Source organism: Physcomitrium patens, chromosome 7, assembly GCF_059467195.1.
Source record: "Physcomitrium patens ecotype Gransden chromosome 7, ASM5946719v1, whole genome shotgun sequence".
NCBI classification, from domain to species: Eukaryota; Viridiplantae; Streptophyta; class Bryopsida; order Funariales; family Funariaceae; genus Physcomitrium; species Physcomitrium patens.
Window position 1 is genome coordinate 16,983,977 of NC_143416.1, and position 13,647 is coordinate 16,997,623.

Sequence of the window (13,647 nt, forward strand, 5' to 3'; positions counted from 1 at the left end):
ATTCATTCATTTTAGATCTTATCATAGCTAAAAAAGTATAATCCTGTGATAGATTGGATTTCTCATAAACTTGACTTTTCTTCAAACATCATTAAGAGTTTTTCTAATCCAGTAGAAAGCCATGAGTCTAGTGTAGCCAAACATGTATTTGTAGGTACAAAAGCTTTTTTGCATGCTGCAAAAGAAAAATCGTCTTTTGTTATTTTTGCCACATATATTTTAAATGATGGAAAAAAATCAAGTGAAATCTCAAGTCAATATTAAGATTTTCAAGATGTTTTTGAAAAGAAAAATATAGATATTCTCCCAAAGCATCGTCCATATGATTGCTCAATTGATCTTAAAGAAGGAACTTAGCTGCCATTTGGTTCAATCTATAGTTTATCACAAAATGAGTTTGCTGAACTCAAGAAGTACATTGATGAGAACTTGGCCAAAAATTGCATATGCCATTCAAAATCTCTTGTAGGAGCCCTTATCTTATTTGTGAAGAAAAAAGATGGATCATTATGAATGTGTGTGGATTATCGAGGGTCAATAAGATTACGATTAAGAATAGATATCCTTTGCGTTTGATATCTAGACTTCTTGATTAATTAAATCAAGCTAAGATCTATACAAAAATAGATCTACAATGAGCATAGAATCTGATCCACATTAAAGAAAGAGATGTATGAAAGATTATATTTCAAATAAGGTATAGATACTTTGAATATAATGTCATACCTTTTGGACTCATAAATAAACCAGTTATTTTTCAACAACTTATGAATGATGTTTTTTGTGAGTTTCAAGATGATTTTATTGTCTATTACTTAGATGATATTTTAATCTACTCTAAGAATATAGAATTACATGAAGTTCATGTTTGTCGTGTGTTAAAAAAACTTAAAGATGTGAGATTGTATGCCAAGATAGAAAGGTGTATATTCCACACTACTAAAGTTGACTTTTTAGAATACATCATTTGAAACTATGGTCTAATAATGGATCCTAAAAAAATTCATACAATCATGGATTTGAAGATTCCAAAAAAAATAAGAGATTTACAATGCTTTTTGAGATTTTCCAATTACTATTGAATCTTCATCAAGAACTTTTTTCAAATTGTAGTGCCACTTACATACTTAACTTGTAAAGATAAGCTCAAGTGGAGTAAAGAAGCAAAAGCATTATTTGAAGCTTTAAAGAAAGCTTGTACTTCTGCACTTGTCTTGCATCATGTCAACTTCATTAAAGCATTTTTTATGGAGACAAATGCATTTGACTTTGCTTTGGATGCAGTCCTGTCACAAATAGGAATAGATGACAAATTTCATCCAACAGCTTTTCATTTAAGAAAATTTTCAGCAACCAAGATTAACTATGAGATCCACAACAAGAAACTTCTTATAATTGTAGATTCTTTTCAAGAATGATATCATTATTTAGAAGGTGCTTCAAGTCCAATCACTGTGTATATGGATACAAGAACCTTGATTATTTCATGTGAGCATGTATTAAAAATCGTTGCTAGGCTTGCTGGAGTATATCTTTATTAAGATTTGAGTTCTATATCACTTATCGACCAAAAAAATAAGAAGGTTTGTTTGATATCATTTCTAGACGTTCTTATCTTACATCAAAAGAAAGAAAAATAGCTTTTAACTAATAATAGTTAATTTTATTGAAGCCTAAATAATTTCAGCTTGGAGTAATGAAATCAACATTAATTGTTGATTTGACTTTTTTCAAGTCGATCCAAACAAGTATGTCCTAAGACCTTCTTGTTTATGATATTAAAAATAATTTGTCTAAGTCTCAAGATACTTTCAAGTTTGAATTTAAGGGAACTTACTCTATTTCGAGGACAGTTATATATTCTAGAAGTAAAGCATAATTACGTGCTCTTGAAGCTCATCACAATTTCTTTGCAGTAGGATATTTTGGATATAATAAGACTTTGAAGCTTTTATCCAGAGATTTTTGGTGGCTTCAAATGTGGAAGGCTCTTAAAGAATTTGTGTAGATATGTGATATTTGTTCAAGATCAAAAACTCCTCGTCATCAATCTTATAGACTCCTCCAACTATAATCTATACTAGAACAACCATGGACTTCTGTCTCTATGGATTTTATCATAGATCTTCCAATTTCAAGTTTATATGATTTCATATTCATGATTATAGATTTTTTCACCAAGATGACACATTTTGTACCATGTACAAAATCTATCATAGGTGAAAGAACAACTAAAATCTTCCTTGACAATATCTATCGCTATCATGGATTATCAAGGGATATTATATCAAACCAAAGAATAAAGTTTTTATTGAAATTTTGGAGAATTCTTTTCAAGATATTGAAGGTAGATATAAAACTATCTTCAACTTTCCACTCTCAAATTGATGAATAAACAAAACGGATAAATCAAGTTTTAGAACAATATTTGAGATGTACCATCAACTATCAATAAGTCAATTGGACAACTCTTTTGTCATTGTCAGAGTTTACTTACAATAATTTGGTACATTCTTCTACTCAACAAACACCTTTTTCTTCTCAATTACGGTTATCATCTACAATTTGATACTTTTGAATTTTCAAAAGTTGATAATCTTGTGGCAGAAGATGTGATGAATCGATTGTCAAAGCTACATGCAACAATGAAGGGACAATTAAAAGAAATTCAAGAATAATAAAAAACCAACTCAAATGTCTATCACAAGGAACAACCTCAATTCTATGTGAGAGATAAGGCATGGTTACTTCGTCGTAATATTAAAATTATTTGTCCTTGTAATAAGTTGGATTATTATAAGCTAGGACCATTTCCTATTTGTGAACAGATCAACCAGTTGCTTATCAATTACACCTAGCAAAGTTTATGAAAATCCATCATGTGTTTCATGTATCTTTACTTGAGCCATATAAGACAATGGATATACAAAGAAGGAGACAAATGCCACGACCTCATTTAGAAGTGGACAATAATAAAAAATTCGAGTTAAAAGAAGTCTTAGATTCAAGTCGGCATCAAAATAGGTTAGAATATCTAGTACATTGGCATGAATATGACATTAATGAATGCACATGGGAGCTATTTAGGAATCTAATAATTACATCAGCCAAAGTTAGAGCTTTTAATCAATGACATCCATCAAAATCAAGATGAAAAGTTAAAAATTTCTTTACTATAAAGCAATGTAAGCCCAATGGAGATTTCATTCTATTTTATATCATTGGATTTTTTAGAGCTTAAGAAATGGAGAACCAACAACTAACAGATTCAACTCAAGAGCTTTCATTTGCTGAGCTATCAAACGAGACATTGTAACTATCACAACCTTCAAGACGGCAAAATCAAGATGAAGATCCTCAAGAACAACATGTTCTTCTTTAAATAGATGGCAAGATACAACACATTTGGTACCACGACCAGGGAAGAGACTTCCAGTGTTTGGTGATACTATTGAAGGTGAGAACTACTCTTGATGGTATTATTAATGTTTTGTTTGAAGGAAGTTATGAAGGCCTCAATAATGATCAAATATGATGGTGGTCTTCTCGCCCTGGTATGAGACATTATCGATGGTTGAAGGGACCTATCAACTACCTTCAAAGGGAACAAAGGTTAGAATATATGACAAATACAGTTTGACGCATCTTGAACTTCTTTAATATATAATCACCGCTCTTTGTGGAACTCGTCCCTAAAAAGGGGGATAATGTTATAGACATACATATTTACCTTGATAATTATCTAGATAATAATAATAGATAGAAATAAATCAAAGTAGATAAATATATTTCCTAGAAGCTTCATAGACATTGCTTTGCCTTTATAAATGTCTATAGGTGATTGGAAGGTTCAAAACTTGGCCAACAATGAGGCTACGTGTCGGCATGTTGACCACTTATAGTACAATTTGGACATATGGCACACACCTAAGAAACTTGCCTTACAAATTAGACATGTGTCCAACAAATTGGACATGTATTAGAAGTCATATAGCATGTCACAACATAGTTCTTAGTTAAGTAGTATATATAGAGGCAAGAGTGAGGCCTTACTCACCCTTATCAACTCTTTTCTTGCTTATAGTCTAGTTTCAAGAGTCTTATGTTTTCTAGTCTTTGGCAATAGTCATTCTAGTTCTTCCTTGAATATACATACTTTCTTCTATTTTTTTACTTTTCTTTTGACACAAATTCCATGAGTTTATGTATCTTCTATCAATTTGTGTCCTTGACATTTCTTGCTTTTATAAATACTAAAAAATAAATAAATTAAAAATATATATATATATAAATTAAAAATTAAAAAAAATTAAAATCGTCCATAGAATTATACGAAAGTATAATCAATATTTTTTTTAGTAAATTTATAATAAATTGAAAAATAATTATCAATATCATAGCAAAATTTGACTAAGATCTAATCTAAAATTTTAAGATTCTCATATAATTGCATGTTCTACTAACAAATATGAAGATGGACGATAATGAGTCCATATTGGTTATTATGGACTATAACTAATTAGTTTCAAAGAATAATAATTAGAGTATTAATAACAAAGTATGCATATACTTTAATTAATATTTCTTAAATTATATAAGTAATTATATAATATATCAACATATGATAATTTAAATTCAAAGTAGATATCTGGGTATTTTTTTTAACCACTTATTCATACAATATTGCAATAGTATTAAAAAATTAAAAACTATGTGCAGCTAATACTAAGAAAATTATAGGAATGAACATAGGGCATAAAATTAGATAAAATTCTTTTAATCCAATATGTGGTAGAATGTCTTTATCATATTAAATCAAAATGTTAGAAAATTTTAACTTCAAACAAAAACACTTGAATGGAGTAGAATAATATTTCTTTAATCATCTTAATAAGGCATATATTTTTTTTTTGGGCCTTTTTCTACAATTTTGCAACATTTACAAAAGTTAAGCAGTACACTTTTCCAAAAAACTATGCTTGAATTCCTTTGTCAAAAGATTTTTTTTTTTTTGAATACTTGTTGATCATTCATTGTTGCATCATCTGAAATGTTATTAAGTGATGTTATTCTTTTGTCACAATCACAACATTATGTGGTTTTATTTTAAACTTTAAATTTAAATACTTTCATAGATAGTATCAATTCTGACAAAAACATTACTAGGATGAAGTGTTTCATAAGATTAAAAAAACTGAATATGATTGAGTAAGGTGATATCTTCACACACACACAAAAACTATTGTGTGTGTACGTATTTGTGTGTATATATATACATACACACACACATATATATATATATATATATATATATATAGTTTCAAAAAAAATAAGAACAAGTTGCAAAAATTTAGATGTGGAAAAGTCAAGGATCTGGAACCATCAGTACTTTTAGATGAAGAAAATGCCATGGATCGCAGTATCCAAACATAGGCTGAGGAGGCAGGAACATTAGCTGTTTATTTGTTTGTGTCTTCCCCTTCAACCGTGGTTCACTGCTCCCGCGGAGGGCACGTTATGATACATTGGCGGAGTTGGACCCCCAGATGTCGGCTGACGTGGCGATAGGCTGCTGACTGGGCTGGACTTTGTCTGTGGGTCATGAAGGAGAGATACCAAGGCCAACTTTAGGGGTCGCTTTGTTTTTTCCCATAATGCCAAATTTTTGTTCTTTAATGCGTATCCACATACACTTCACATGGCCAGAACCCATTTCATATAGCAGTTTGAAATGCACCATTTGATTTGAGGGTTTATATGTATTTGTGTTGCAAATGCTTACAGGGTTAATTGACAAAGATTTGAATCTGCCCTCACGGTTCCCCTGCTCTCTGTTCCAAAGAGTACTTCCACGTAGATGCCAGCGTGTTCAAAAAGAATGGCTGCCCGTGGATGACGTGGTGCTTTAAGTCCACCTGGACACCAACATTCCCCGTCATGCACTCTCGAAATGCTCCAGCGTGGTTGTCCACAATCCCCGCTGGAGCGACACCTGGCACCAAACTAGAGGAAGGGGTAAGTTCATGATCCTGCGGCTTCGAGAATGGGCGTGCGAGGAAACCGAGGAGGTGATGCCGGGACCAACACGGATACTCTTCATCTTCTCCCTTGAAACAGTGAAGGAGCGCCTCATTGTGGAATTTTGAATTCGGGACCAAATTTCCAGGCCCTCCTCACCACCGGATGGATGACCGGGCCCCCAATGTGCGCAACTGACTCGTTCGTCATTCGATGCTGAATTTTTGTCACTTGTTCTCTCCGATGACCCGGTCCTCCTTCCTTGGATCGGCGTCTTTCCACGTCGATCTTTGAACTTGCAACTGATGTGAATCTACTCTCTTCTCATTTTTCGTATCACTATCAAGAGAACCTTGGGCAGAGTTGGATTCCAACGCAGTAATCAGATTCGCCCGATGAGAAACTACCTTCTTCAGATTGGTACGACTCGGTACAGTGAAGAATGAATACATGTAATATTCCCTTACATCGAAAATTTGGGCAGATCTACATTTTTACAGTGCCCACTTTATTGTAATAGCTTCAGGATGATGAGGATAGATTAAGAATGACGAGGTCAAGCGACAACGTTTTATTTCGAACTGATATAACACTCAAATGTTGAACTAGCTCTGGGAGGATCGTGAGCCTACTCTTCGCAAATATTCAAACCCACGTCTTTAACAATGTTTAGAACCATACTTGTCTCACACACCTAGATCTAACAACTTCTAAAATCTTTGTGTAAATATGCAGAGGAAGTTTTGCCTTGCCCCATGCCCTCTTTGTTTGGGGTAGTGGATGAAGGTATAACCCTTTGCCCAAGTGTAATCGAGTTTAATGGTTGATAACCTATGTACAATCCATCCATGAAGTCCAGCTTAGGATAGTTCTGACAAATATGTCAGATTCAAAGGGGAGAGAGTTTTTTTTTATTGTTGGGTTTGGCAAAGTAACTCTGTTTCAGTGGCACAGAGGTCTGGAGTCGGATCCTAAAAAGCCTTTCCAAACAGATTTGTAACAGAGTTTGACTACAGTGGAGTCATAACTGCCTTCACAGAGATTTACTACTTTTCATTTATTCTGGATTCACTTCTGTTGTTTGTCTGCCCCAATCTCATCGAGTTGGTCTCAAGTGTCATTCGTGGTGACGATTTCCAACGATCTATGTTTAAGTTATTGAAATCTTCAGCCAATTCCCTTGAACCTGGAGTTTTTGAGTGTGTACCTAAAATGGATATTCCAGCTGTATGGTGTGGGAAACTTCACCTATGACCGTAAATCAACGTTGTTATCTCGCTCTAATGGTTGATGGAAGGTAAGTAACACCATGTTTGACAAAAGAACTGGTTCATCAAACCCACGCAAGCTACGTCATACTCTACCGTAGACTCTGATCAGTTAACACGGAAATCTATTTTATTTGAATTAAATTCACCAAGATTTCAAAAGAACCATCTATTACTGTGTTACGTTGACTCCTGCAACGTGGCCTTCTTGGTCGGGCATACATATGACATTGTACAATCATTAAAAAAATTGGTGTTTTTTTAATACTTTTTGAATTGATCTTCCGAAATACCAATTATTTTCAGCAAAGAATTCACCGTCTAGAACCACAATGTTGCAAAAGCTCTCATTTGCCTTCCACGATCAGAACTGACAATATTTGTTTGTTTTTTATTCTTAATAAGTGATGTGGATGGGTAACAGTAATTAGCAATAATTTTCCTCTACTAACTTTTAAAGACTAAAGGCCCCGTTCTGGATGACGAGGAATTTTTACGGAAGCGGACAAGGGCACGATCAAGAAGGAAATTCGCAGCTGGTCAAGACGCGAGCAATCCAGTGGCACAAATTATCGGAGGAACGCTTGCACAATGTGGATGCTACTCGGGAGCCACTGCAAGGAGAGCAGGGACGATGCGGCGTGAAGCAGGAGGGGACAGCGCCGGGATCTCGGCGGGACGGCGGAGCGCGGGGTTTGCAGTCGGGGATGGTGAAGGAATCGGTGGGGGGAGCATCGAGATGTATGCGCAGGGGGGGAGAGGTTGGAAACGTTGTGAGGTGGAGGTGAGAGTGCCTGCGGCGGCAGCCTGGAACAGATCAAGCCATTCAAAGAATCAGATGCCCGAGCCCCTCCTTCTCGGAGCAACAACATGCGGCCACACTTGATGCGGGACTCGAGAGGACGCTCCGCAGATGCGACGAGGGAGCCGCACGCCGTGACGGATGCCGTTATCGATACCTCTGCATCGAACGACCTAATGAATCGAAACAAGCAATAAATATAAGAATTGAAACATGTTATCGTCGAAATGTGAGATTGTAATCGCCTGTGATATCATTGTCAGCAATATAAATGCTTGAACACGCAATATTGAGCGATCAAGCGAACGTGACCTGTTATACATATATATGTGTGTCTGTGTATATATAAATATCATAATAAGTCATACATTATTGAAATAATGTTTTGGAATATTCTGCCATATTGAAACGCTGGATCAAGAAACAGCTGATTATTCAATTGTCGAATTGTCACTATTTGAAAAATAGCTTACTAATTTATTGGACACAATGTTGCTTATACACCACGTGGCTAATCCCAGAAGTATATTTTACAACAATATTTTAGATCGAAATTACCTCCTCGTTAACACATTCAAACATGCAAAACAATATGAATAGTGATCAAAAGATATGTATATTTATGAGAAGTAATGTTTAGTAATACATAAGCTATATTTGGATATAGCTTGTGTATTACTAAACATTACTTCTCATAAATATTCTACAAAAATTAAATTAATTTTTTAGTAGGTATGTAATTTTTTAAAAAACACAAAATAGTTTTCTTTAAATTTTTGAACTGTAAACTTAATCCCCCAAAATATAGTCTCAACTTAAGTAATAAGATACCAAATGAATCTCAATGTCAACATGAAAGGTATTATCAAGTACTATTCGTTTTAATTTTCCACTGAGATACAACACGTATATATGTGTGTGTATGTTCATTTATTTATACATCATAATTAACAAATTTTTGAGGTGAAAGTTCCATCTTTATCTTATTGTCAAACTCAAAATAAAAGTTTTTTTTGGTGTGGTCGTAAGAAATTATTTGTAAAAACCAAAATAGTTACCTCAAGTAGAAAAAGGAGGGAGGTTGGGTTAAATGTAAAGTTACTATTTAAAATTATTTTTGTAATATTTTATCTTCAGATTTTTACACTCAAAAGTATGTAAGTTATTTTTCACTATGATTTATTATGACCATTGTCAATGGGTTATTTAAATCTATTAAAGCATTTCTTTTCATGATGCTTTACACCAAATAGAATCCAACGGAGAATCTATAGAAACTTAAAGTGAAAAATAAAACACAAACGTAAGATTTTTTCATCAACGATGCTAAAATGAAGTGAAAAAATAAAAAATAAAATAGAAAGAAAATGTAGTTGAAAACCAAAACATCCAATATCAACATCAAAATTATTTAAGGAATAAACACTTTAGACTCTTACGGACTAGGAGACTTGGTTTAAAGAGAAATTGTACTTATGTTTAACGTTACTTTACAAAGACGGCTCTGATTGGGTGCGAAAAAACCCTGGTTTTTAGAGAAGTGAAGTAAAGTACTAACTCTCGAAAGTACAATTAACACAGAAAGAAACCAACAAAAAAGAGAACAGATTGCTTGATTCGGCTTTGAACGAAATGGGTTGAGTCAGCCCTGTGGAGAATAGAAACGTCAATATGAGGGAGATCCGAAACTCTGTTCAAGCGTAGACACAACCCACAAACAGGCGTACAATCAAACTCATCAACTCAGAGTCCAAAGTTGGCAAAATCGGGTCCAAAAATACGAGTGTCAGAGCGCTAACCGGCGTAATAATCTCACTCCGTTGGGAACAGCGTGGTGAATAGTTGGGGAACGGGATCCTGGCGCGTGCGCAGAAGGTTCTCGAAAGAGGGTCGAATAGTTCCCGACCCCCGGGGGAAGCGGGATTCTCCTTTCCACCTGGTACACGCTTCCTTGAGCACCTGGTAGGTCGGAGCCGAACCTCGAGGGATGGGTTTTGAAATTTGCGACCCACCTGTTTTTCATTGTCTTAGGGCCCTGTCGTCGCTGTGTTTTTCCTCCTGTCCGGAAGCTCTCTTTTGTCTCTCTTTCATCAGCTCTGCGGACGCTACTGCGTTATCGAGTGTTATCGAGTGTTGTGTGTTTTTGTTTGAAACATTTGTTCGAGCGTTTTCGAGCCTCGTGGCGAGCTTTGTGTCCACGGAAGAGGCGTGCGGGAAGGAGAATTTCCCTTGAAGCAGACGGCAGACATTTGGAAGTGTGACTGCAGGAGTTTGTAGTTCGGTCTGCATACGTTGCAGTGGTTTTCTGCAATCGTGTGACAATACGGTGTAGTTTGGGAGTGGCAGGGAAGGGTAGTAGAGAGGGGATTGCAGAGAGAGTTGGTGGTGCTGGTGGAGTGAGAGTCTCGGAGGTTGAGTGATGGGAAGGAGAAAGTGATGGGATTGGTGTTTTGTCTTTAGTTGTGGCGATGTGATGTGATGTTTCGTTTTGGTTTCGAGCGTTATCCCCGTGGCGTGGATCGTTGCTGTAGTGAGTGAGGTGTTTGTCCGTCGTTGGATGGATTGACGGGAGTGGGGTGTATGAAGTGCAGCGGTTCTTGTTTTGCATCAGTGTGGGAGTTGTAATGATCGGTGTATTACTGGCTTCGGCTTTTGAGGACGTACCTGAGTGGTGATGATCATGGCCGAAGCATCGTTGTCTGCAAGTGGCGAGGATCCATTTTTGGAGGTGAAAGCTATTTCAAGGGTTCTGTCGTCTGAGGCTACCCGAGGATCCGATGGGCTGGAGGTAGGTTCCAACTCTCTTTTTCTCTCGACGAGCTTTGGTATTTGTGTCCATTCGCGTCTGCCATTGGAGTTCATGTAATGCGCAGTTTTGTTGCAGTCATTTGGAAGCTCACGACTCGGTCAGTTTCGATTGTGTATGTGGACATTATGCAGCTTCTCTTTTGAAGCTTTGTCCACAGGTTGTTAGCGTTTGAGAAAAGTCTTCTTACTTGCCATGAGAGAATCTTTAAGCAAAACGTCGCAGCTGCATCTTAACTTGAACTTTTTTTTACCGTGCTTAACGTGTTTGTGTTCCTTGAATTAAACGACTTATCATCAATTGATGAGTTATCCTCACTTATGTTAACAGGGTCAAGAGTTGGTTTAGAATTTCAGAGTTAGAGCGCTCGTGCTGTTCGCGCTCCCACATTCTTACCTATTGTGCTTCTCTTCTGCCGCAGTTCCTAGAAGGATCTTTTAGTTTTACGGAGTGAATTTTAGCTGTTCGTATCAACTTTGGGCAGGAGTCCCGTTTGTTAGAGCGACTTCCCGCGCGTTTCGGTCTGTTTCGAATTTCTCTGCCATTGAACAAGGCTACTGTTTTTAGCGTCGCAACATGGCAATCTCGCAGGAGATGTGATGGAAAGCACGACGAGCAGTGATTCTGCTTATTAGCTAACTTCGCATTGTTTGAGCTTGTAGAAGTTAAGAATTGTATACATAAGAACCTGTGTCTATTTAGAAACTCTTAGTGAATGCAGGGTCGTGTATCACCGCTCCGCAATTCGCAGAGGGAAAATTGGAGGGTTCGCGTTGGTCGTTTGTTTGTCGATTCTCCTCAATGGTTGTTGAAGTATTGTTAATCTTACTTCATGCAGATCTGACTTGTATCAGATATGGGATGTTATTATTCATACTTTGATATTCACGGGAACTTCCGAGTAAATTATTTTTTCATCACAACGCTTCTGTGTAATTTGGTTGGTTTATGAGCCATACGTGCTGTAAATAGTTTTAAAGTCGAATGTATTGGGTTATGTTGACTTGTCAGCAGTAGATTAAGATGGGTTATGAATCATGTGCAGGAAACTTTTCAAAATTCGCCCTCAGCCACGCAATTTCTGCGTACATTAAGCATTCCCAGAACGGACCAGACTAAGGCACATGTCAGGCAGAGGGCTGTGCAACCTGGTGAGACTAAAAAGCACCTGATTGGAGAACTTCCTGGTGGTCGCCCGAGGAGTGCGACTTGCGTTTGTCAGGTGCAAGGATCGGTTCCTGTCCCCGTTAGGACCCCTCAAAGGACTCCCCACAAATCCCCCCGCAAATCTCTCCTCAAGTCTAAAGGGGAAGGTTTAGAGTTTAATTGTTCCTGTAAGCGCCATGGCGAGCGTTACCAACAAGGGAATTGGAGTGGTGAAGAATGGGAAAGCAATAGCTTTGCCACTAAGAAAGCAGGAGCATGCAAGTGTGTGGCGGGGGCAGTAGTTGATTGTACAGCTGTGTGTTGTTGCCCTCTCTCTCTTCTGCATCTTTTAGCTCTTGCTTGTATCAAGCTGCCCTCTATTGTTGTCATTCGGGTCCTGAGGAAAGCGAAAACCAAGCTTCGCAAGAAACAGAAGTGTCAAGAAGCTAATGAGCATAATATTGGTCCAACCACACCCTTCACGCCCTCTCTTTCGTGCCAAGAATCTACGAGTGACGTCTCTTGGGCGCCAGACTCAGGATTCGGTGATCATCGGATGTGGCAAGAGTATTTCGGGGGGGAGGAAATCAGCCTTGCGGATCACTAGAGAGAAGGATCTAGTGTCTACATTTTGTACAGAACGGATCACTACTGTGCGCAGAATGTTGATTTCCGCTCTTTTGCAGCCTCGTACAGAGAGGTCATGCCTTTCGTCTGCACCCCCGCTGTGTTTCTTTTTTCTTGGGTCAACGTGCTCTATTGGCAGAGCGATATGTCTTGTCTTATCCATCTTGGATGTGGAGTATTATTTCACCAGACTAGTACATTCTTTGAATGTTTATTTGAGCGTCCTCTAGAATTTTGTGAAACACACAGAAGAGGACGAAAGTGATTCTCTTAGGTACGTGGACTCATGCCGCATTCCCACGTTTTAGCCTCTTGGCAGGGAGTGCTTGCTGGGCCACCGGGATATGTTCTGGGATTCTCATGAAAAGTCATTTAAGTTTTAATTGTATTCAGGAACATAGATATACTTCAAGGAGAAGTGACAGTGGTTCTTTTTGGTGCCTAATTAAAGTCCTTCCTTGGAGACCGATTCTTCTGTATGAAGACCTGTGATTGTAATGTATCTACATTTCTTCAACGAAGTTTTACATTCTTCTTCTGGTTATGAGGTTAATATCTAATTGTCTGAGGTAGCATATAATTGTCTCTTTGATTTTGCCTAGAACCAGAGTTCCAGCATCTGAGGTGTGTAGGTCAATGTTAAGTTCTTTTGACCATTTTCCTTGTATGAGTAATTAAGATGTCCTATTCAAGACCAAGTCCTCTGTTGTCACGCTTCAAGCATTGTTACATTGTGTCGTCATGTCATTCCAACTCCCTCGACCGTTGCGGATAGTTTTCGGCTCTTCAGTTCTATATATGCATTGCACAGTGTATGCATTCAGTTCTATGGATTACGCACACTCTCTACTACATTTGATCTAGTCCACATCCTGGCAATTTCACAAAACAGCTGCTCTCGAGCAGTCGTCATGCACGACTTGCGCATCAAGCATGATTCAACAGGCTGGTAGGATCCCGTTCGCTGACTTTGTTCAGTA

General features: G+C 37.3%; 1 protein-coding gene across 1 annotated transcript; it reads left to right on the forward strand.

The window, feature by feature from the left end:
* Window positions 1–10,129: 10,129 nt before the first annotated feature.
* On the forward strand, window positions 10,130–13,211 carry LOC112285050 (uncharacterized). The gene is made up of 2 exons (XM_024525535.3): window positions 10,130–10,876; window positions 11,940–13,211. The coding sequence occupies exons 1-2, from the start codon at window positions 10,763–10,765 to the stop codon at window positions 12,645–12,647; spliced, it is 822 nt and encodes a 273-aa protein (XP_024381303.1). The 5' UTR covers window positions 10,130–10,762; the 3' UTR covers window positions 12,648–13,211.
* Window positions 13,212–13,647: the final 436 nt, after the last annotated feature.

Coding starts and splice junctions, on each gene's coding strand:
- LOC112285050 (XM_024525535.3), top strand. CDS start 10,763: ATGATCATGGCCGAAGCATCGTTGTCTGCAAGTGGCGAGGATCCATTT. Junction 10,877..11,939: donor GAGGATCCGATGGGCTGGAG/GTAGGTTCCAAC, acceptor AATCATGTGCAG/GAAACTTTTCAAAATTCGCC.